At 46.1% G+C, this 24,344-nt stretch overlaps 1 protein-coding gene across 2 annotated transcripts; it reads right to left on the bottom strand.

Moving 5' to 3' along the window:
- Positions 1–557: 557 nt before the first annotated feature.
- On the bottom strand, positions 558–18,673 carry LOC112542393 (lymphocyte antigen 6E-like). Of its 2 annotated transcripts, XR_015797543.1 has the most exons (4): positions 18,284–18,471; positions 5,020–5,139; positions 939–1,384; positions 558–906 (listed from the first exon to the last, which is right to left on the bottom strand). XR_015797543.1 is itself a non-coding variant. In XM_088148891.1 (3 exons), the coding sequence occupies exons 1-3, from the start codon at positions 18,333–18,335 to the stop codon at positions 1,176–1,178; spliced, it is 381 nt and encodes a 126-aa protein (XP_088005017.1). In that variant the 5' UTR covers positions 18,336–18,673; the 3' UTR covers positions 558–1,175. The 2 variants fall into 2 exon arrangements, 1 of the variants encoding a protein (XP_088005017.1); XM_088148891.1 differs by having other exon boundaries at positions 558–1,384; positions 18,284–18,673.
- Positions 18,674–24,344: the final 5,671 nt, after the last annotated feature.

Raw genomic sequence — 24,344 nt, 5'->3', positions numbered from 1 at the left:
ACACCATTCAGACTCTGAAAGACCCTCAGTTCTTCTTAAGAGCACACTGAGCGCCATCCGAGCTGACAGGCCCATCGTCCAGCATCGTATCGTCAATCGCGTCATTTCATCACTAGCTTTTTCTTTTCTCTTTTGGTCCTGAACGTCTTTGTATTTTACCCTTTAAAAAAACCTGGGAGCTCTCTCCAAGTTATTGCTGGACCACAACTCCTTGCCATCCTCCACCATACCAACCTTTGTCCCTCCACCAGCGTAACGTTCCTATGTAGACAAGCAATCCCCCATACCCTCCTGAGATACTGGTGGAACCCCATCAGTTGACTGAAGTTGACTCTTCCAGCCCATTTTGAAGTTCAGTGGTGTTGCAATCACCTTAGTCACACTGTCTTGTTTCAGGGCACTAACTGCGTGTCGGTTGGTTTTTCCGCCCCGCTTGGGGCTCCTTTGGAAAAACGCTATGCAAATAAAAGACTGAATAAACAGCACAGCCCAAAACATTGTCCCGAAAAAGCGTAATGGGGCCATGGCGATGAAAGGAAGAATAAAAGAGAAAGGGAAATGTTACGAATCAAAATGTTTATTCCATTCAAAAAGCGTATTATGGTACCCAACAATCACACTTAATGTAAAATGTAATAGACTGAAACTTGGATTTGCTGCATTCCTTTGCATAACAGACCTTCATTAAGAGCTACGCAGCCTCGCACTCAAGTTTGGTGCCTGGAGGTCCACCAAGCAAAACCTTGTTAAGGCCTCGGTAATGATTTCAAACCTTCTCACAACCTAGAGCAGTGTTTCTCAATCTTGGCAACTTTAAGACTCATGGACTTCAACTCCCAGAATTCCCCAGCCAGCATGGCACCAAACTCATGGACTTCAACTCCCAGAATTCCCCAGCCAGCATGGCTGGCTGGGGAATTCTGGGAGTTGAAGTCCACAGGTCTTAAAGTTGCCAAGGTTGAGAAACACTGGCCTAGAGGTTCTCTCTTTCGGGTGTGCCTCAGCCTCCAACAACCCCAAGTGATGCTAGAAACCAAAATTTCCCCACCCCTGACCCTATTTCCATAAACCTAGTAAAATTTCAGGTTAAAGAGCAGTACAGTTGAATAGCATTCTCGATACACAATTTCTGGAACACGCTTGGCGTCTTGATGCAGCCGGAGAGATGCCTGAAATCACAGCCTGGATCCAAAGAGAAAGAAGAAGCTAGCCAGCATTGCAAAGGCCAACCCAAGGTGGTTTGCTTTGACGCTGCTCGCCCCGCTGACGTTGCAGAAAGACGAGGAGCAGCATTTCACCGACATGGCCGCGATGCCGATATTGATCCCGCCTTGGGGGCAAACCTGCACGCAGCCCTTGCTGATCGACTGCGTGGAATAATCACCTGTTCAGAAGGGAGGGGGAAAAGGAAGGAAGGTCAAACTGTCCAGCTGACTTGCCCAAGGGATGGTCAAAAAAGTCAAGATGGCTGCCGCAATGGTGCAGTCAAAGGCTTTCTTTACATGCGTGGCCTGTCCAGTTTTGATCGCATTGTTGCAGTCACCATCTTGACTTTCGGGTGGCACTTTACAGACCCTCCTCTATCTGCCAAAGGTGCGTACCAGACCCCTTCCCAACCTCTTCTCCTCCCAGAATCCCAATCCCCAGGATTTATTTATTTATTTTTTATTGATTGATTATTAAATTTATCTGCCATCCATCTCCCAGAGAGGGAGACTCTGGGCGGCATACAATGAAACTCCCAGACAACAAAAACATAAATATCCACAATTAAATTAAACACAAGTAAGGATTCTCAGCCAGAATAGCTTCCCAATCACAACATCTTCCCAGAATCCCCCACCCTACTTTAAGCCAGTGATGAGAATTCTGGGAGTTGAAGTTCTGGTCCCTGGGGCAGAAGACAGGACTGAGGGCCACCTGAATCAATTTATTCACAAACCATTTGAGGCTGTTATAAGCCATAAATTAGCTCCCTCCAGAGCAGGGTTCCTCAACCTTGGCAACTTTAAGATGGGTGGACTTCAACTCCCAGAATTCCCCAGCCAGCCAGGCTGGCTGGGGAATTCTGGGAGTTGAAGTCCACCCATCTTAAAGTTGCTGAGGTTAAGAAACACTGTTCAATTGCAGTGGGCTGGATCCTGTAGACAGGGTCTACAAAGAAACACACCTAGAGGTGGAGCTCTCATAGGCTGATATCCCCCCCACTGGACCATTATGGGATAGGATGCTTTTGCGCGCACATCTATGACGTTTACCAACTAGCTTAGAATCACTTATTTATTTATTCAATTTATATTCATTTATTTATTTATTCAATTTATATGCTGCCCATCTCCCCCCAGAGGGTGACTCTGGGTGGCTCACCATTGCTTCCTTGTTTAAACTGTATAAAAGATGGTTTGGGCTTCATGAAGGGTGCGCTCAATGTGGACATTGGTCCCAAGCGTCCCTTTTTGCTTCTGCATAGAAACAAAGTGTTTAGATTCCATTTTCCTCGACTCGGCGTGACTGATGGGCCCCCCTTGCGCCAGGTGACACAGCCCCAATGTTGGGTTCAGCCAACAGGACAATCTAACAGAATTTATTTATTTAAGACTAATAAATACTAAATTAATTTAAATTTCTATTTTAACACGGGCTCGTTTTCCCACCTGTCCTACCACAGTTGCACCCTTGCAAAAGTACTTCCTCCTTCCTCCCCAACAACCAGTTCAATGTCTCCAGGTTGCCCATTCTCCTTGGGGACAATTCTTCCCACCCAAGTAGAAATGCTACAACTGCTTAGCTGAAAAATGCCCTGGAGCTTTTATTTGTTTCTGGGGGGTGGGGAATAAAAACCATTGCATCCTACAGTTCTATGTTTGCTGTGCCCTAAAAATGGGGAAAGGGACTGATTATTACAGTAGCCAGGAATAAGAAAGGCCAAGTCATTAAAAAATAAAAAAATAAGAGAGGAGTCATTGACTCACATGATTTGGGCTGGTGAGTCATTGGCATCTTTCCAGAACAATATTTTAACATACTGGAATGTTATATTAAATTATACCCCTGAGGTCTTGACTATTTTTGAGAAATTATGGCTATACTGGGTGTGGAGCATTGTTAAGATAATTATTTTGAGAAATGGAGTGGTTTTAGTCTTGATCTGAAGAACGGGCTTCAAGAGATTCAAGAGATAATCTATCTGATTTTGAAAACAGCTTTATAATTTTATCTTCTAATCAAAAAATGATGCACATGTTTCCCTTTCATGATATTTTGCAACAACAGAGTATTATCATTTATTCTCTTAAATCTATGTTTTTAATTGTATAATATTTGTATAATGGGGTATTTATGTATTTATCAAATGTGTATGCTGCCTGACTCCCAAAGACTCTGCTTCAATCATCTGTCATACATTCTTCTTTGGTTTGTTATGGCTTTCTACGTTTTTGTTTGTTTTTTCTATTTTTGTGTATTTTTTTTTATAAAACTTGTTAAAATAAATTATTCTTTTTTAAAAAAGACCACCAAATCAGTAAGACACCAGGGTAATGAACTGGGGCCTCCCAGAGCACCAATCCTGCCTGTAACACTAGGAGTTATTAAGCAGGCTTGCGTGTTCCAGGAGTGCAAAAAAAAAAAAAAAGAATCTAATTTAATAAGCATTTAATGCCATTTATTAACTAAGACTTGAGACTACTGGCACAAGGACAGCCAAGGAACAGCATTCAATTTATGGGGGATGCAGAACACAGGAGATTGAAGGCTACAATGCAAAGGATTGGAATGAGAGCTAATGATCGATGGAGAATTTAATACATTTAATACACTCAGTTCATTTATTACCTAATTTAATATATTCATAATTCAGTTCATTGAGGGAAAGGCAAGGAAGGCAGAAGGTGGCAAAGAAAATAGGGAACATTTCAAGATAATCCACTTTATGTAGTGATCGAAAGAGAAATCAGACTCCTCCCCAGAGTTGGAGGGTCAGAGGGGGAGAAATGTACAAGATATAGTCTCTAACAAAGGGTATTTATTTTTATTTTATTTATTTATTTATTTATTTTCAAATTTGTATGCCGCCCATCTCCCCCAATGGGTATGGACAGTGGAGGTCAAAAAATCAAGATGGCAACCATGTGACCAAACCGAATGTAACACATGTTAGAAAGGGGCAGAGCTTGGACCACCCTACCATGGCCAGCCTCTTGACTTCTTTGACTTCCTCCGGTGGACACCCCTGGGAGTGGTCCAGGAAGAATTTATGGCTCTGGCAGCATTGCTTTGTGGCTACCCTTTTCTAAACCTGCCAATGGTTTGCTGAAACCTTGCAACTGGCAAAACAAATGGGGAAAACGTTGAGGGAGATCGCTGTGCAATCTTTGTTGGAAAAGATCCTCCTTGGTTCCTTTCCTTTCTTATCCCCAGTGGCTGTTAGAATTGCTATCACATTGGGGGTCATGGAAGGGGTTCTCAAAGGCACCCCACTTTTCTTCAAACCGAGTCCTTCTCCCATCCAAACATGTCAGCCAGATTCCATGCAGCACATAAGAGGACTTCAAGACGGAACAACACGGTTCCTTGCAATCAAAAAGTCCACAGGAGTTGGGCAGTCAATAAATTTAAATCAATTCATTATTTTTTTAAAAAAAAATTGCCCTGTTGGGTTGACCACAGCAGGCACTAACCCCAAGCTAAACTGGGTATACAGATCAGAGGCAGGGGGCAAATAAGGTAACATTTTAGTTTGGCAGGTCAAGAAAGAGCTTCCACGGTGCAATCAGGTCCCACCTTCTAACAATTCAGTGTTGCTGCCCTTACAGGGTCTTACTCCCAGGTTACAATGGTAGGACAGCTAGCAGTACATCAATGCAATTAATCACTAATCCTAAATATATTTACAATGAGGAGAGAAGAAAGGTGGGAGGAAACTACAATGTTCCTTGATTCCAGGGATGATCTACCAGGCCAACTCAGGGAGGAGATGTTAAGGCCATCCTGACATTTCACCGTGCCAAGAAAACGTACCAATTCCTGCACCGGTATACATGGTTGCACAGAAGTTGTCATCACTGGAACAGATCTGCAGCCTCCAGCAGCCCCAGTTCGTTGCAGCATTCTCACACGACCAACACACCAGCGAGAAAACTGAAAAACATTTCAGAAAGCCCCACATGAGGTCTGCAGTGAAACAAATGGGCAGCAGACAGTAAACCACCCTGAGTCCGAAATGCCCCATTGTGAAGGCAAAAACGCCGCACCCAGGCGCCTGGGAGACTTCCACAATAGGGGAACCACATTTCAATCCTTCTGATCAAGTCAGAACCTGCTTCAACCTGAAACAGCTCGAGACGGAAATCAACCAATGCTTATTACGGCCAGGAGGCCAGAATCAAGTACAAATCACTTGGATCAAAAGACAATTCATGACTCCCAAGGAAAGGTGGACAGAACAGGTGGACATATCGAAGCACAAATGTAAGCAAACCAGGAGGACAGGCTTGGAACTTGGTAGAATAAAAGAAGCAGTAAATAAAGTCAGGGGATTTTTCAGGAGAGGAAGGATAAAACTCAGCTAGGGTTCCTTTTCAAGAGAACAGAAAGGAGCATAAGGATTTTATGGAGCCCCACAGAGACATGCCTGCTGGGGGGGGGGAGGGGGGCATTTTTATAATTCCCTAATATTGGAATGACGTCCATTTGCAGGGCTTTAATTCACTGATGTTTCCCTGTGACCCTCTATGGAAGCCAAGCTTTAACTTGAATGAAGCAGGAGAGGCAGAGTATTGACCCTTTTGAACTTTGGGGTTGGAGAAGACTCCTGAGAAGACTGTGGACAGCCAAGAAAACAAACTGATGAATCATCAAACGGATCAACCCAGAGTTCTCACTCAAGGCACAAGTGACCAGGCTCCAATGATCCTATTTTGGACACATGATGTGAAGACCCAGCTCTTTGGAAAATGCTCTAATGCTAGGAAAGGTGGAAGGAAAGAGAAGAAGAGGATGGCCGGCAGCAAGGGGGATGGTAGCCATGGGGGCACCTTTGGGAGACTTGAAAGAATAGGTTAGGGATAGATAGGAATAGATAGGAATAGATAGTCATGGAGAAAACCTGTCTATTGGTCACTAAGAGTCAAAAATGACTTGATTGCACATCACCAATCAATCAATCAGTTCAGACATACAAAATGAAGATGGTAATGTAAGTTCCTACATAAAAAATGTATCTGATACACCTTCATTCCCAACTTTTGGGTGCATATTTCCAATGTTCATCCATCTGGACTTGTAGCCACTGAATAAACCAGAACCTCCCCCGCGCCCTCCCAAACAACACAGTAGGAACAGTGCATTGCCAGTAATGTCAGTAGCTAATACTCTGATGGTAACGTCACCTTTTTCTTTTCTTTTTTTGGGAGGAGAGTTTATAGGGGGGTTCCCACAAAATAGGTATATTAAACCTCTTAAAATGCCTATTTTAAAACTTTCGCAAAGACTGTCCGACCTGAACCTAGAAAGGTATGAGAAGAGATTCCCACTCCCGCCCCGCGAAGCTAGAAATCGCCATCTGCTCACACTGCAGGCCTCCGTAAGAGAAAATGGCCATAAAGAATCCAAGATAGCAATTCCCCATTTACAGAACCACGGAATGAATTCCAGGTAATTAGGCTGCAGCCAATTAAGCACAACTGCCTTCACTTAAGAAATATAATCACTGCTGTCTAATGATTATGGTTGGTCGCACGGTCAGCCAGATGTTTAGACTGGATTTGGCATTTTTGTCCACCTATCGACCTGGGATAGGCAGATGTGGTTTAATAATAGTATTAAACCCTAACCACCATCACCACCACCACCACCATCATCATCATTATTTTGCTACTGTAAGTCAACTCTGTGCAGGTTAACAGCTGAATGTTCCAAGCAAAGTCCTGACCCAAAATTGTTAAGTTACAATTTATAACATTTTACAATAAGTTAATTCCCCCCACCCCAGGTAAGAATTCACTGCTTTGTCTGTCTGCTTAGAATAGGTAGCTAATCAAACTAATGAGAAAGGATCATTTTAATTAAGATTGTTCCTAAAACAAAACTCAGCTGTGATTTGAGAGGCCGATGGGGCAGATCATACCCATACTTTAATGGAAAAATTCCTCACTGGTTCCAAAAAAAAGGAGGCATTATTTTTGTCTGTTCTGCAACTAGCCTCCAACCATCTCTGGGCATAAATATCCAGGAATTTTGATTAAAGCAGCAGCAGGAGAAGTCCACTTGGAGAATGCTTCCTGTTAACTCTAACAGAATATAGAAAGGATGTGTTTATTCTCCCACTTAAAAGAAGTGAAGGGTCAGAAGAAGGGGGTTAATCTCCCTCCCCCTGGTTCCTATGTGGAGCTAAGGCCATACCAACACCAGGTTGAAGAGGAATGAGCCTGACCACCCACTGTTGGGGCAGCTGATAAGGAAAAAGGGGGGGGGGATAACATGCTGGAATGCTTGCAAGAGGGTCCATGACCTGGAAAGCAGGATGTGTGAAATTTAGATACAGGCTTAAAGCAGCTTGCGCCATGGGGAAAGAAGAATGTAGATAATTATGACAGGGGGCTGTCCTGCAGGGACACGATAGCCTTTAAGATGACACGTAAGTAGAAGCCCCAAATATGAATAACTGTAAATAAGGACAAGGGGCTTTGGAGTAGGGTAGTGGGAGATGTAAACTAAGGCGGGACATCCGGGAGTTGTATTTGGCCTACCTGACAGGTTGTAAACTCCATAGTACCTGATCAATGAAGAGCTGGGGAGGGAATTTGGAAAGTATAAAGATTGTGACCAAATTGTGTTCGGGGCTCTGGCCGCCTTACAGGCTGGAGTCCTTTTGTTTCTGGTACCTTAATAAAAGCAACCCTTTATTCTGCACCTCGTGTTTGGATGTCTTTTGGCTTCGGCACCAAGCTCAGACTGGTTTTGTGGCACAAAGAAGCAATGTCCTGAAAAGGAAGTATTTCTTCATGCAGCATGTAATCAACCTTTGGAACATGCTGCCTCGAGATGTGGTCCTGAGCAGAATCTGTGGGCTTCCCAGATGCACCTGGTGGACTCTCAAATAAGACAGAATATTGGTTACATGGACTAAGGCTTGATCCAGCAGAGCCATTCTCATGTTTCTGGGTTCTCAAACTCCAAACTTCTGCAGAGGGATACACCAAGAGGCAGACTCATACACACAAAATACTAGGCCAGAAAATAATTCCCATCTGACTATTTCTGAAATAATACGGTATATAGGCAGTGATCATCAAGACTGGTCTATCTTGTATAGATAACATGGTCTGGAATTAAGGTTGTGGGGTTTTTTTCCCCTCATTTGCTCAGTTACAAAAGCCATGTCAATTTCTAAGGACATAATCATTTCAAAAAATAATCCTCCAGATCTGTAAGAGGCATACCGTTAAGACTGTGCCTTACAAAGAAGACTGCACTTTTAATGGCTCAGTTATTAGACAGACCCTTAGCTTGTGAATGGCATTAACTCGAATGAAATTAAAAGGTGATTTGTTCCCTGTGCACAGAGCACAAGGGATTTCTTTCAGTTAGCAGGAATCTTGGAACGGAATCCCACCTTGGGTATGTCCTGTGCCACAGTTACAAAGGAAAAGGGTTGAAAAAAGTTAGCCTGGGGAAAATGAATCAGCATTTCAGAAACTGAAAGAAGGCATCTCTCCAGACATTCTGGAGTCAGGCACGATATGTTTTGAATGTGGCGCAGTTAAATTCAGCTTCTTCTTTGAGAACTGCTGAAAACTGAGAAGTGCAGATGGCTCTACAGGCTCTTCATTTCCTCTGATGAAATGAAGTCCAATCAACTGGGAAAAGTTCTTTCTGTGGTCCCCTGAACCAGGAGAGTGTCAATATGGCCCATCCTAACAGAGCAGGGTGATGATTATTATATCCTTACTGGGTGCCCTTTGAAATGACAGCAGACCTTTGTCCACATAGTCATGCAGAATGGGAGCTGTGGAAAAGTAGGATGGAGTTGCAAGGGAGCACGAGGACCATCTAGTCCAACCCTCTGCAGTGTGCAGGAAAACCAGTTAAACCATCTATGAGAGGTACCACCCAGCCTCCTCTTAAAGACCTCCAGAGGTGGAGAACCCATCACCCCCATAAGAAGACTGTCCCACTGTTGGAAAGATCTTACAACTGGAAGTTTTTCTTTATATTTAAATAAAATCTAGACCACTTATACCTGTTATGTCTGGACCTACTTTCTGAACACATCTAGAGGACCACCAGGACTGAGGGCCTCAGGCCAGGACTGTGGAAAAACTAGGTTCAAGATCCTTTGTGAACTCCACTGATGAAACTGGGACAGTCAGACCAACCTCTTCATCCAATGGCAGGAATGGCGGGAAGTCAGTGTAGCAAATACTAGCAAAACTCAAAGTGTAACTGGTTGTTCACACACACACACACACACACACGCACACGCACACCAGTTTCCTCATGATGGTATTCCTAATGATACTTCAGGGGGCTCCATTAAGGAAACTACTGTTTGTCCCACCATCTCAATAAGATCAGCCTAAAAATTCTCCATCTCCTTAATCTTCAGCAGGCTTTGTTATGGGCATCCCCCCACAAGTATATTCAACCAAAAATGTGAAATCTCAATTGACAAGCGCCATCACTTCTGCTGGCTACAAGGCAACAGATAGCAGGTTACCCTCCTGTTGAAAGAGAAGCTCCCAATTCCCCTGTTGATCCTTCTCCTGACACCAGCGGGATCGATTTATTCCTGAACTGCCGCTAATCCGGCCTTTGATTCTTTAAGTCATCTTACAGTCATCCTTACACACCCTGAAAAAAAGTGCGAGGAAACTATGAGGCATGATGGATTCATCCCACCCCCACGTGCTCAGCTAGCATCATAGGGATACAACATGCACACTCTTGCATATCCTCTATTGACCCTCTGTTAGCAAAATTTGAGAATTTCTGACTCTCCCCAATTAGGATTCAGTCCGGCAGAAGATTAGACATGAAAGTACCAGCTGAGATTTTAAAGTGTTATTGAAAGTGGGCCAATAGAGTCAGCTGGGGTCTCCCCTTAAGAAAAGAGGAGAACCCCGGTCACACCCAAAGAAGATTTTATATATGTTTCTTACAAAGAGATACAGCAATTAACAAATGATTGGCTGAAATTGACATAAGTTTTGGATCCTCCTTATTATTGGGGGAAACTTATCTTCCTGATGACCTATTGGTTGCTAGCCAGAGTTCAGGGCACCCCCCCCCCCTTTGATCTTCTGAATTTTATTGTTTCCTAGAATGCAGATTGGGGTTACTTCCTCCCATACCTTAATGGCCTCGACACTTTGGGAGACAGGATGTCTGCCTAAAGCCTTTCAACATAACAGAAGTGAGAGAAATGTGTGAAGGTTCATGAACATCAGTTTCCTTGTTATCCCTTTGGTTTTCAAATGTAAGGAAATAAAGATGAAAGAAACTGGGAGCCCTTTTTCATAAGGTTTCACCTCTACTATGGAGAAGGTCTACCTGGAGAGATCACTACCTGTAAGAGCACCTTCACTCCGGGCTAAATGTACGGGTGTCATTGCTCCAAAGTGAGGATAGCTACCCCCACAGCAACACAATATTTCCCCTAATTGATTCAATGGCTGTGTTCACACCGTACCTTTAACCTGGATTCACCACTGAGTAAAGACAGAGAAACTCCTCCCCCTCAAAGAGTGGGGTGGAAATCATGTAAAAACTCATACATGGAGACATGACATAATGTAACTTCTGTATCTCTCTAACCTGAGAGCTTAAGAACTGGCTAGACCATTCTGATTGATTCTTGTAGAGAGTAAGGAAGATGACCTTGACAGAGATAGGCCAGATCCGTTACCAAAACCGCAAGGGGGAAAACATGACTTAAGTCCAAAACAACAGAAGGTGACTCAGACAGACACCTCCCTAATTCATATGAGTATAAAGGTGGGGGAGGGGGGTTAGTAGACTTGCAAGATTTGGTTACTATAGCCAATATTAATAAACATAGTTTTAGCCTTCATGTGGAGTTGATCTCTTGGTCTACATAGTGGGGCTGACAATTCTATATAACCCTGCAACACTGCTGAGCACCAGGACCTGGGTAGGTCCTAAAGCTGATGCCTTGTCCATAGCTATCTAAAGGGCAAAGGTCCAGGAATTCAATCTGAACCCACAGAATAAGATCTGGCTAGGCACATCTGCTGAGTCTCAATAAGGATGAAACTGGTTACGTTCAGCAGAGACCAACCTTTGCACATTCTGCAAATGCAGCTTTCAGGTTTACAGCTCACTTGATAAATGTGTTTTTAGCAGCCAATCTGCCCTTGTTGCTAAGCCAGTGAGATATGGGAAGAAAATTCAAGGCATCAGATCAACCCTAAACCAAGGAATTTTAATTCAAGGTTACTGAGAGCCTCAATCAGATAATTACTACAGTATTTGTAGAATGTGGGAGACGGGACTGAGAAGAATGTTACTGATAAAAACAAATGCAGTTAGTAAAGGAATTAAGCATGGGAAGACGTCATCCACACTTTTTTGAGGAAAATACAACTTTGGGTGAAAGAAGTAAGTTTTTAGAGGCCTCAGATGAATGGGATCACCTTAATAAAACTGAAATATAAAAGAATGCGCAGGCCGGCTGTAAAGAGTTGATCCAACTGGGGTGAACTGGGGTGATTGCAAAAAGCCTCATCTCCGAGCCTTATCGCAAGCATCCCATTGCACAGGGCATCTGTCTCGCAGTTCCTCCTGGCATTTGGCACCTTGACTAACTTGTTCCTTCCTCTTAGGAAGGCTGTTGCTTTCCTTGAAAATAGCAGAGAGGAAGAGGGGCAGATCCACAAGGCATCTGTCTCGAAGGAGGATGAGATAGGAGGGGGCAGAAAGTAGCTTGAGATCTATTGCTTGCTGATGTATGCTGCATGAATAGGTATGTGCATGCATTTTTCCCTTCCCCTTCCTGTGGAAATGTCTAATTATCAGGGTATCCATTTTGCCTGCAGGGGAGTGTCTCCCACTGACCCTTGGGGGGTCCCCTCCAGTGAGCACTGACTAATAAACACAGCAGTGAAGCCTTGGTTATTTTACCTTTGAGTCCTGCGTTTGGACTCCACACTTTGTCTACACAAGTTTCCAATTTTACCCAAAACCAAACAATAAAACTACTCTCCTTTTGCAGCTTCAGCCTCAGTCTTTTTTTGTTCTGGTTTCTTCCCCATGGCAGTCTTTGTTTGCAAAGCCAGCCCTCAATGCCTCTCACTTCAAAAGTCACGGTTCAAAGACCATCTTAAAATTGTCAAATTCCTCATTCTTCTCCACACCGCTTTCGTTTTATGCTTTTAGGTTTCGATTTCTTAGGCTGTTTTTTAAAAAAAAAAAAACAGCTGGCAAGGACAGGCTTAAAAAGGAAACACTAAGGACATGAAGAAGGCCAGCCCCCACAATGGCCAAGGAAATGCTTATGAATGGAAATGCTTATGAAGAGGCTCTCCGTCCAAACTCAAAGGGAACATCTTTACACCAAGTCCCTTTGACATGATCAATTCTAGGGCTGTGCAAACCACCCCAGGAAGACTTCTATGGAGTCCATGGTGCAAGCCACACACTTCTCCTCGGAGCAGAGGCCGGCCCATCCTCCAGAAAGCTGTTTTAAGAGCCTTCCCAGCATGCATGGCTAGTCCTGTCCTTGAGCATGCAGAGATGACCTATACTCAGCCTTCAAATCCTTTGCCCACCCTAGTCAGTTCCTTCTTCTCGGAATGACTTCTTCTTTTCAGCCTGGGCCACAGGTGGTCTTCCAAATGCTCCTGAACTACAACTCCAGCATCCCTCTTCCAAACGTTTCCTGGGTGGGGCTGGGGGAGTTGTGGTTCAGCTGCCCTACAGGGCAACCCACGGCTCACTTTCTCAGGCTCTGTGGGAGATCAAGGCTATCGGGAAGGAGGGGGTGCATTCCAGGAAGGGAAAGGAGACAAAAGACAACACAGTCCGGAGCAGGAGCGTGGGAAGCATAAGAGGTCCAGGATAGCCACCCCCTAGAATCTCCCAGGCTATATCCACTAGTTGCTGTACTATAGATTCAGCTTGGCAAGGTTCTGTCTATATGGTGTAAGCTAATAAAGGATCTGGACCGGACTGGTCTGTTTCATCGCTGTTCTTGAGCTGGGCCTCACAGGCTCCTTGTGAACTGGGACACCAGGTTTATATCTCTGGAGATCTCCAAAAGAAACCTCCTCGCCCTCTTGGCTTGGCCCCCAAAGTCCAAATTCTTTCCCCATGAGATACATGTCCCTTGCCCTGTTCCCCTCTCCCCTCCCATGACCTTAGTCCAGCCATCAGTGATTCCTACGTGACATCACCCTTTGCAAAATTCACCTGCCTGTTTCATCAGGGGTGGAGAGAGGAACTGTTAGACTCTGGACTTAACGGTGTTAGAAGTGGGCTCCTACAGAATGCCACAAGGGTGGCTTCGGAATCCACAGTTTGGTGTCAGAAAAGACTAGCAAGCTTTAAAAGAAAAAAGGGAAACAAGCCTCAAATTGCAACTTGGAAAGAAACATAAAAGGTGGCGGAAAGAAAAAAGATGGCTCTGACAAACAGGATTCTTTCCGGCAGAATCAGGTGTCCTTCTCAGCTGAGGAACTGGGGGTGGATCTGTGGGCTTCTGCCCCATCTTCTGCCGGGAAGGAGTGGGCAAACCTGGGCCCTGAGGCTCACTCTGAGCTCCTGAAGACTTTGCCAGGTGACCTTAAAGGCTCCCTGTCTGGGCTCCTCCTGTCCCGCATCTGCCCTTCCAGATCTGACCTCCCTAACCAGGTGGCCCAGCTCCTCCTAACGCCCTTGCTAAGTTTCTGTTTCTGCCCCACTTGCACAACTTCATTTAGGGAAGTTTCTATTCTGGAAGCGCTGCATCTCTTCGCCCGGTCACTCATGGGGCAACAACTGCCAAGATCCGCCCTCGCGGTGGCCCATCTCCAACCTCCAGAAACAACAACCAGGAAACTGAGAAGACTCAAGAAGCCCAGAGAGTGGTTGTCACACTCAACCCAGCAGGCCTTCTCCACCTGTCCTGTGCCACCTCCCAAGTTGCATTTCCTGCCCCCTCCCTTGCAGCCTTTCCTACATAATCCTAACCTACAAAGGCCAGAACAAGCTTTTCCAGAATGTATTAACACGGGCACCCACTCACACAGAATTCCTGCCATCCAAATTTAGCCCAAACCATCTAGTTGGAAGATGTTGTATAGGTGGTCTGTTTCCTTTTTCTGGTGTTCTGGGTTGCTGCAGGGTGTGTGTGCTCATTTGAATAATGTTCTTACACAGCTCCTCTTGTGGGAGGCTGGGTTGTTACTTGGTAATGGAGCATTTGGTTAGTGTGGGTTGTTTTTCGATAGACTTGGGTTTCTAATTTGCTAGATTTCCTCTGCTGATGGGGATATCCAGGAAGGGTAGCGTGTTGTTTTCTTCAAACAGTGAAGCAGGAAACAATACCCTGATCAAGGAGCCACCAAGGAGAAAACCACACCCCATCAACACTGGCCGGACAAGCTGCTGTATATAAACAGGGAGCAAACCCCACACTCTCTAGCACTGATGATGTTAACTAGTTGGGTAATGAAACGTCTGCAATCAAACAACCAAGCTCAGAGAGCACCAAGGACTCCACAGTTCAACCCTGAGCTACAGAAATTCTCTTCTGTTGAACAGAAATTGTCAAAGGTCTCTCAAGGTTGGAATATCTACCCCCATCACACTAGCTTTCTACAAGCGGGGAGGTTCTTGAGTCCAAGGAGCACTCTGCAAAATACTCCATCACAGAATCAGGAACTGTCTTTGTTTGCTAAACTGGCACTGGAAAATTTGGCCCTTGACAGCCTTTGGCATTATTTGCATCCCATGTACTACAAGGCACATTTCATTTGGCAACATTTATCTCTCACCTTTCCATTCAGGGCAGATTCCAGCCCTCCCACATCCACGCAATCCGAAGAAAAAAGCCACAGGAAGTGATGGCTAAACAAAGATCAAGACATCTCCTTCCCCAAACAAGGCACCCCACAGGTATGTTTTTGAGAAGCACTTTGTCGGCTAGCATAATCTCCGCGTCTCTCAAAGAACCAAGGTTGACAGCTAACCTACCCACATCAGCAGCAAAACCAACTGATGTTAAGAATTTATTTTCCAGATTGTTGCAGTCCATTTGTGCATAATAAATATTCATTCATTCATTCATTCATTCATTCATTCATTCATTCACTCACTCACTCACTCACTCACTCACTCAATCTATTTATTTTCACCATTTAAATCACCCTTTCCTTTGTTGCGGCCATACTGTTGAAACACACAACTGGTGCAACTGACTTAACTTAGCTGTTGACTTATTTTCTGGCTCCATACAATATATGGGGCCCAAACCTAGCCAAGCAGGCTTGATTTGCACAGTGCTTTAAAGACCAGGGAAGTTGAAAACTAACTCAGCTTAGTAAGTCTGGCTTTGTGCGAACATAGGTAATGAATGTTAATTGCACCAATAGTGCACCCTGGGCAATTTTCAGTTTTCCTTTCTAAGCTTGGCAGAACAGAGTTCTCTTTGGGCTACCAAAAATGTCCACAGAAGCTATAAATCCACAGCCATGTGCCCAATTCAACCTCTACCCCCTTTATGGTTTGATGAACCAACTCTGTTAGGTAGTAGATACAGTCCCCCCCCCTTTTAATAATGTGTTCCTCTCCTCTCGTTCGTGCTAATACTGCTAAAACATTCCACGTCTGACCAATGTTCAGCACACGGTGATATTTTCTGCCCTCACCCCCAATTTAATGCTCTCCAGATGTGGGCATGTCCAACTTGCATATTCCCCAGTGCACACAACTGGAGGGCACCAGGTTGGACAGGGAGAGGGGAAAACCAAAAGGAGGTTTTGCAAGGCTCTCCCCAGTCTTGCAGCCGGACTGAACTCAGTTTAACCTCCTGTGCTGGGAGGGGAAAAAAGAAAGGGAAGCTGGAAAAAATAGCCGAAATAGCATATCATACAGAAGTTGAGTCCAGGCAGAAATCAGTGTCCAATGTGGTACACATCTCCCCCCCACCCTCCATCATATCACTGGTGGCAAAATACCTGTAATTTTAGAACTGACCACTTTCAGAAGGGGTCCCTAAAATAGCTTTTCAAAGACACCCTAACTTATTTCATAGATGTTTTTGGAGGCCAAACACTCTACAGCAGTGTTTCTCAACCTCAGCAACTTGAAGATGTATGGACTTCAACTCCCAGAATTCTTCAAGTTGCTGAGGCTGAAAACATGGCTCTACAATGTTTTCTTGAGCCACGTTTTAGGGGTTCCTTCAAGGAGAAGAGGCGGCTTTGGAAAGAAAAGATCCCTCCCAAGCATCTGGAGCAGACCAGCAGACCACGCAGGGAAGGCGTTGCACACATTCTTGACCATTTCTTCCAGGAAGGACTTCTCATCTCCTTCCACATTCAGCCTGGAACTCAAGCAGCCTGTTGTCCCCCTTGTCCCCTGCAGAAGTATCGCCTTACAGCAGGGCTGGTAGGAGAGAAGACTGAGTTTTATAGTCCAATACAGGCTACAAAGAGAGAACTTTGCAGGCAGTTATGGCACACTGGGGGTCAACGTTGCTTGTTGAGAACTTTTTCTAACCACTTTAGAGGCCCTTTGGAGCTGTGACGGTCTTTAAAGGCAGTAAAGTGAAGAACCAAGCCTTTCTCTGGACATTCTTTCCCTTGTTGCCCAACTCCAAAGGAACCCACTTTGGAAATGGATTGAACTGGCGTGTACTGGGGAGGGGAAGGAGATCCAAACTAGTTCCCCAAACCTCTCCCCACCTCCATCTGGACTCCTCAGATGTTTGTGGTTACAAAAGCATAGCCGGGGGGAAATCCTGTAGCCCCCCACAGGGGCACCTGCAGCTTTGCACAACTTCCTTTCATAACAACACACACACAGAGACACACACATGCCGCCTCACCAGAGCAGCCCTCCAGATTCGGAGCCTTTTTACCACTTGGCAGCCTTCCCCCAGCATTCAAGGCCTCTGGAGGCAGCTGTGACGCCCAGCCCTTCCTCTCCCAGGCCTGAAAAAATTGGAGGAACCCCCAGGAACCGGGCCTCGCCCTTTCTCGCTAGGTGGGGGCAGGCTTCCTTCCAGTTTGGTGGGAGGCAGAGAGGCCACTGCACAGATAAGCGAGGGTTTATCTTCCCTTAACTGGGTTGCCACATTTCCCTTTTGGAAACTACTCCCGTGCCTTCCACAAAGGTAATCCCACCCTGGTTTTGACTAGGTGTAGTCAAAGGGCCTGCCATGAACAAGGGAGGCTGGGGGAGAATGCCAACACAACCACAAATTGAAAAAGGCAGCGTTACTTGGCACAGCTCACATCCTGCGACGATACCTTTAATACCGTCAAACAACATCTGTCTGTTGCAGTTTCTTGGGAAGGACTCGATAGGTGGACAAAAATACCAAACCCAGTCTAGATATCTGGCTGACTGTGTGACCAACCATCATGATGATGATGATGATGGTGGTGGTGGTGGTGGTGGTGGTGGTGGTGGTGGTGATGATGCAACCTTTCAGTATCCACCTCCCCCGCCACCAGGCATCCAGAGGCACAGAAACCGCACATTCCAAGCTCTTGTACATGCTGAGGACGAGCAACAAGTAGGGCACAAAGCAGCCCCCTGTCCAGGATCACTGGGAACCGGCTGCCGGTGGGCCTTTGGTCTGATCCAGAAGAGCATCTGCCTCTGACCATGTGCAGGGAGCATTTCTCTTTCCATTACTCCAGGGACAGCCCCCGCCCCCGCCCAATTAAGCACCTGAAGCTCAACCCTGCCCAACCAATTCGGCACCGTCTGGAATGAGGAGGACCGAGGAGCAAACGCCTTCGCGGCAGAAGAAAGGGAAGAAGGGACGAGGGGAGGCAGGGAAGAAGGGGCGGGAGGCAGGGAGGGAAAGGCAAGCGTGCCGCTGCATCGGGGAGGGGAGGGGACGAGACCCACCCCATCACCCCCCGGCTTGCGCCTGCGGGGCTCCGGGATCAGCCGCCGCCGGGATTCGCGCCCCGAACTCCGCCAGAGCGCCTTCTGCGGGTTTCGCCTGGGCGCAAGGGGCGAACCGGAGGCGGAGGGGGGAGGCCACGGGGAGAGACCCGGGAAGGGGGGCGGCCCAGGGGGCCGAAAGGAGGCTGGGGAGAGGCCTCACCGCCGTCCACGCAGAGGCAGGCGGCCAGGAGGATCGCGAAGGGCGCCTTCATCCCGGCTGGCGTTCCGATGCCGCGGCTTCCTTCGCCAACCCGGCCGGGACGCCGCTCTTCGCTCCGCTTCGCCCGCGGGGGAAGGAGAATGAGGGTCGGCTCCTCCCGCTCCTGCTGCTGCTGCTGCTGCTGCTGCTGCTGCTGCTCCGGCCGCGGCCGACGTCTGGGGGGAGCGGCGAGCTTCGGCTGTGGAGGGGGCGGCGGGGAGGCGGCCACGTGCGGCGCTCCGCAAATCCAGGTCAGCCTGGGCGTTGCAGAGGCTCGGCTGCGCTGCCCACCCCGGCGCGGGAAGGCGGCGGCGGCGGCGGCGGCGGGGCTGCTCCTCCGCGGTCCGGGCAAGCCCCTCCGCGGGCTGCCTGTAAACCCTGGCTTATGCCCGGAGCAGGCCCGGAACCTCGGTTCCCCCTTGGCTGGGTTCTCCTGGCCAGCGCCGGTGGCTGCGATTTCACACGGCGCGACAGGCTTTAGGACGGGACGCTTTCTAGGTGGGGACACTCCCGGGTTACGTCACCCCGCCTTGTGAGTCAATGAACCGCGTCTCTGCGTCACCCTAAGCTTTAAGCCATGTAAACTATCCCGCCTGCTTTCTTAATCCGAGTATTCCATAGCCGTGCGGGGGCCTGCAAAGCAGAGCTGGTCGACGGCAGGGGGATGTGGGTCACCTGACACCGTGATCGTACATTCCGGGCATTATATCCATTAGATGTCTGACATTGTTGCGTCCCCTTCGCCCTTCAGAGATCCCTGCACATACACGGCTTGGTGGGGTTCGTAGCTCACCCTGGAGTTGGTGGGGAGGCCAAGCTGAGCCTGTTATGACTGAAATGAAAAGATTTATCTGTAAGACATCTCCCTTGGTCTCTGTGGATGGGGCAGAGATCGGGTCCAACTCCTTCCCCCCATCCTTTCCCTGCCCAGAAGAAAGAAGATACTGATCTCCTTAACAAAGGCAGAATGAAATTGACTAGCTCCAACAGAGATCCAGCCCCTTGCAATTGACCAGCATTTCTCAACCTCAGCAACTTTAAGATGCACGGACTTCAACTCCCAGAATTCCCCACCCAGCCATGCTGGCTGGGGAATTCTGGGAGTTGAAGTCCAGCATCTTAAAGTTGCCGAGGTTGAGAAACACCTGGCTATAGAAAACCTAATACCATAAAAATAAAGCAGCCATATCACTGAGGAAACCTTCTATAATCAATTGAGGGCAATGCCCCATCTCATCCCGTTTTTGCTGCTGGTTAACACAAACTATTTCCAGCACCACTGCCCCTTTTACAGAGCACAGTTTTCCTCCACCATCATACAATCCTCCTTACCCAATCAAACCTTTATTGGTTTTCCTGCCTACGGTCCCAAAATCCTAACAGCGAATCAGCGCCCGGAAATGTCCCACTCTCCAGTTCAAAATCCCTATAAAAGTCTTCCCTTTCTATTGTGCTTTGCTCCTCTTCTTTGGTAAGCTGGAATCCAGCAATGCTGGCTTAAGTAAAGTGTGTCGTCTTCCTCCTCTGAGTCGCGATCCATTTTTTACCTTCCATGACAAGCCTGCATGACTTTATCATTGAGACCTTTAAGTGTTCTTACTTTCTCTGCATTGATTAGCAGTTGGCCAATATCTGGATTGGTGGACAGTAAGGAAGATGACCTTGATGGAAATATGCAGGGATGGTTGCTAGGCCAAAGGGGCTGAGATGTTCTGTAAATCCTGGGAAAGAAGGTAACATTCAGAAGTGACTCAGGCAGACATGTCCCTGATTCATGGGAGCAGAAGAAGGGGAAGAAGGTTATAGCCTATTTCAGTAGAGGACATTTTAATCTTCCTATGGAGTTGATTTCCTGGCCTGGTCTACCTAGTGAGGCTGTCAGCATCACCTGAGCCTTGAATTCTCTTTTCCTTGCAGCTTTCCTCGATGGCTCCCTGAATCATGAATCATGATTCTGTCCTCCCTGAATCATGAATGACTTTGAGTTAGAAAGGGTATGTCTTGACAAGGCAATCTTCCCAAGTCGCAGATAAGAATATTCCCTTCCAAGGTTCCCTGTCCGAAGCGGGGAGAAGGTTCAAATTGGTAAAAGAACCATGAATGGCAATTTAGCACAATATCTGGGTTTTTTTAAGCTAAGTGCCTTAGCAATACAGAATGTACAGGACAGGAGGACAACCGTGATTCCTTGGGCAACGCCATCTGCATTTCTTATCAGTTATAAAACAAGATCAAGCCATGCTTATCCCCTTTCACGTCTTTGCCAGTCCCATCCTATGCTCTGATCAGTCTCTGTGCTCTGAGCTCTCGCTGGCTGGGAGGCCAGCGGTCACTGTAACTTGGGTAGCTGTAATAAAGAAACCACTTTGGAACCCTGAAATCAGTTGGTTTATTCTTAAGGTGGCTTTTGTCACTGCACAGGGCACTTTCTGATTCAAGGACTGGAGTGGATCAAGGTCACTTTGAGGATTAAGAGTTTGTTGTGTAGACCTAGAAAATGGGGTTCACTGAGGCTATTATGCAAATGCAAGGTGTCACTGGATGGCCATAGTGAAGATGGTTCAATGTGGAGTGACAGCCCATTGCAGGAGGAGAGCTGTTGATGGGCTGGTACAGCTAGCTTGAACCTTGAGCCACAGAAACCCCATTTTGTCCACCTTTTCCTCTCAAGTGCTCCCTTCCCTGCATTGCAAAATTCCTGGAATGATCACGTACGTTGCTATTATGAAGAAATTTCTACCATCCTGACCTAGATCAGTCTTAGACTTGAGGCCAACTCCACTCTTCTGTCATAGGCAACTTGAGTTTTGCACTCTTAAGTCAACCTTATCAACCAAGAACAGAAAGGAAAGGGCTATAATGCCTTAGCAAGAAGCCTAACCAATGAGGGGTGTGAATAATTTACTGCTTATTGCCTGTTGCTTGCTAATGATCATGTGCTTTTGTTTCCACCAGTGTATAAAAACTATGCTAATTTGAGTACTGGGCTCTCGATTTGTGACTTGGGTCCCAAGAGTGCTTCTTTATTGCTGTACAGAATAAACAAGTTGCAATTTCCCGACTTGTGTGTGATTTTGGCTCTTCGCGCCGGGTGAACAATTCCAGCCTTTGACTGGGCCAATGCAGAGCTTGGCCAGCACCGTGTTAGTCTACAGGAGCCAAAAATCATGAGGAATCAGGACACACCTTTTCAGGCCAGAACATTTTATTCAAAGGCAGAAGCTTTTGTGATCTGCAACTCACTTCATCGGCTGCATCAACAAGCTGACAAAAGAAGCTGTTATTATGAATAAGGCGGATTATTTCTAGGAAGTTGAGAAGCTAAGAAGCAACTCTCAAGACTACATTCTACCAACTTCTATCCTCAGATCCCATAGCAACGTATCACAAGCTGATGAAAGAATCTCCTAGGACATAGAAGGCCATATCTACTTCCACCCAGAACACCCACCAAATCCATCATCTACAGCCAACCTCTATGCTACAACTGTATTTGTTCTGACTCATGTGATAAAGGTGAGCTCAACTGATGGAATTAAACCAAGTGTTCAGAAGGTTGAATTACCCACCCAACAACACCAATAAAGAGAGCCAGACTGATTCCCAGCTAGGACCTATTAACAGGCAGAGCACAAAAACAGAACAGAACACCACTGGTTGTCATCTAGAGCTCACAGCTCAAGTCACTCAAATGCTTGATTAATAAGCTACAGCCCATATGAGATCATGATTGTGTACTTTCCCTGGAACTGGGTGGCAGGCCCAGCCCTGCATGCAAATAACCATCCAACCTGAAGTAGATTCTCCCAAGAAACAAGAAACAGCAGAACAATGATGCTAAGATGAGAACTGGACCCTGAAAAAAGGCCAGATGTCTACTTTGCCCCCACATCGACACCAACAGCACTATCACAGGCCCCAACAACATCCTACACAAGATTACAGATGCTGCCACATGGTCTTCCTCCAGTGCCATCAGCTGCCCCTCTGGATTCTACATAGAATAAGCAGGCCAAAATTTGCAAAAAAGAATTAATGAGCACAAATTTGACATCGGAACTCAAAACAAGCACAAAGGAATATCAGAGCATTTCGACCATTACAGATCTCAATTCCAATAGAAGAGAATTCCTGTAGCTCAGGGTTGAACTGTGGAGTCCTTGGTGCTCTCTGAGCTCAGTTGTTTGCTTGCAGATGTTTCATTGCCCAACTAAGTAACATCATCAGTGGGAGATTCTAGTTACCTAGTTGGGTAATGAAAAGTTTGCAAGCCAACGACCAAGCTCAGAGAGCACCAAGGACTCCACAGTTCAACCCTGAGCTACAGATAATCTCTTCTATTGGAACTGATAAGGAACTTGCAATCTGACTCACATATAACCTGTATCTGCACAACCACCCTCTCTTCCCCTCCTTTCAACTCCCCACCTCATCCAAATGTAACTCTTACATCAGTTTAGCACTGAAGATGCATCTGATGTAGCTCCCCAAATCTTATGCCTTTTAATAAGATGTGTTAGTCTGCAAGGGCGATAGCTCAGCAACCAAGGTTCTGCTTTTTGCACTGATTCTAGTTTCCAAGGCAGTCCCAGGAACATTCCCCAGATAGGCTGTGTTCACACAGTATGCTAAGCCATGACTTACTTAACCGTGGTTTGTTGAATTGACCCAATTGGCACAGAACCCAAGAATTTTATACCAATCGTGTTGGATGCATATAACAGGCTAGACTCTGTCTGTCTGTCTGTCTGTCTGTCTGTCTGTCTGTCTGTCTGTCTGTCTGTCTATCTATCTATCTATCTATCTATCTATCTATCTATCTATCTATCTATCGAAACATATATGGCCAGCCATCTCACAAAAAGTGACTCTGGGCAGTATACAACAAAGTTATAAAATAATAAACATATTTTAAAAAACAGTCATTATTAAAAAGTTTAAAAAGTCATAAGGCATACAGGAGTTTAGATGTTAACAGCAATCATGGAGCCACCTCAAGGTCTCACCGGTGCCTTGAGACAGGCCTCATGGCCTAGCCAGGTCTTGGGGGACTTCCAGAAAATAAGGAGGGATGGGGCAAACCTCATTTTGGGGAGGGGGGATGATGTTCCACAGGGTGGGTGTCATGGCAGAGAAGACCCACCTCCTGGGACCCACCAGGTGTAGTTCCCTAACAGATGGGACCCGCAGCATGCCTCCTCTGCCAGATCTAATGGGATGGGCAGACTAGTCAAGAATCCGGTGGGAAAGTTTGTAGGTGTAGCAACCCAGCTGTTGTCTTCCAAGTGTTAGAATTATTTCTTACCAAGTTCATTTCTGAGCTGGGATCAAAGAGACAACAGGCGGTTGCATGAAATTAAGTTCTTTATTCTTCACCCAAAAGCAGTGGCAGGAAGCGGTTAGGTGGGAGGCCACAGTTCAACCTCCTTCTTACAACAGCTTGTATACATTCCATTCAGCCCCTTACTCAGTCGCCCATTTCCCAATGTTAGGCACTCGCCTTTGTTTATTTGTTTACCCAAGTTCAGAGAACCAAACAGAACTTGGGACGAGGCTTCCTTGAAAGCAAACAGATATATTTTGGCCAAGACACATCTGGATGAGCCCAATCAACATAGTGGCAATGAATGCTGATGGAATCACACCTTGCAAAAGCAAACATCAGGAATTTATAGACAGTTACAAATGTATTCAAATAGTACATTCCCCCATATCCATACAAGGGATTTTTGGGATGGTCTAAGAAGGAATAAAGGTGGTTCCTAAAGAGGTGAATCTAAGTTTAACTTTTTCTTCTGGTTACCAAGGAAACACCCCATGTCAGTCCTTATCTCTTCTTTGGAATTGGAAAGTTCTTCTGATACTTTTTCTTTGCTAGTTCCAGCCTGGTACTGAGCTAATTTATAGCTTCAAAAAGCAGTCGGGCATCTAGCTCATTGCTTCTAAAGGAAATGGGGTGGGGGAATGGTGTGCTCTCTTGGAAGGCAAAAGCAAGTTAACCCTTTATAAGTAAGATAGAGTG

This window comes from Python bivittatus, unplaced genomic scaffold (genome assembly GCF_059951505.1).
Source record: "Python bivittatus isolate LINGU-HERP-01145 unplaced genomic scaffold, Pbiv_v1 ctg000590_np1212, whole genome shotgun sequence".
NCBI lineage: Eukaryota > Metazoa > Chordata > Lepidosauria > Squamata > Pythonidae > Python > Python bivittatus.
This window is presented reverse-complemented; position numbering and strand designations above follow the sequence as displayed.

Bases quoted from the DNA above. Each gene is read 5' to 3' on its own strand.
- LOC112542393 (XM_088148891.1), bottom strand. From the start codon at position 18,335: ATGAAGGCGCCCTTCGCGATCCTCCTGGCCGCCTGCCTCTGCGTGGAC. The intron at 5,140-18,283 runs GTGAGGCCTCTC...AATGTTTTTCAG, and splicing joins CTGCCTCTGCGTGGACGGCG to TTTTCTCGCTGGTGTGTTGG. The intron at 1,385-5,019 runs GTACGTTTTCTT...CCTTCTGAACAG, and splicing joins GTATACCGGTGCAGGAATTG to GTGATTATTCCACGCAGTCG.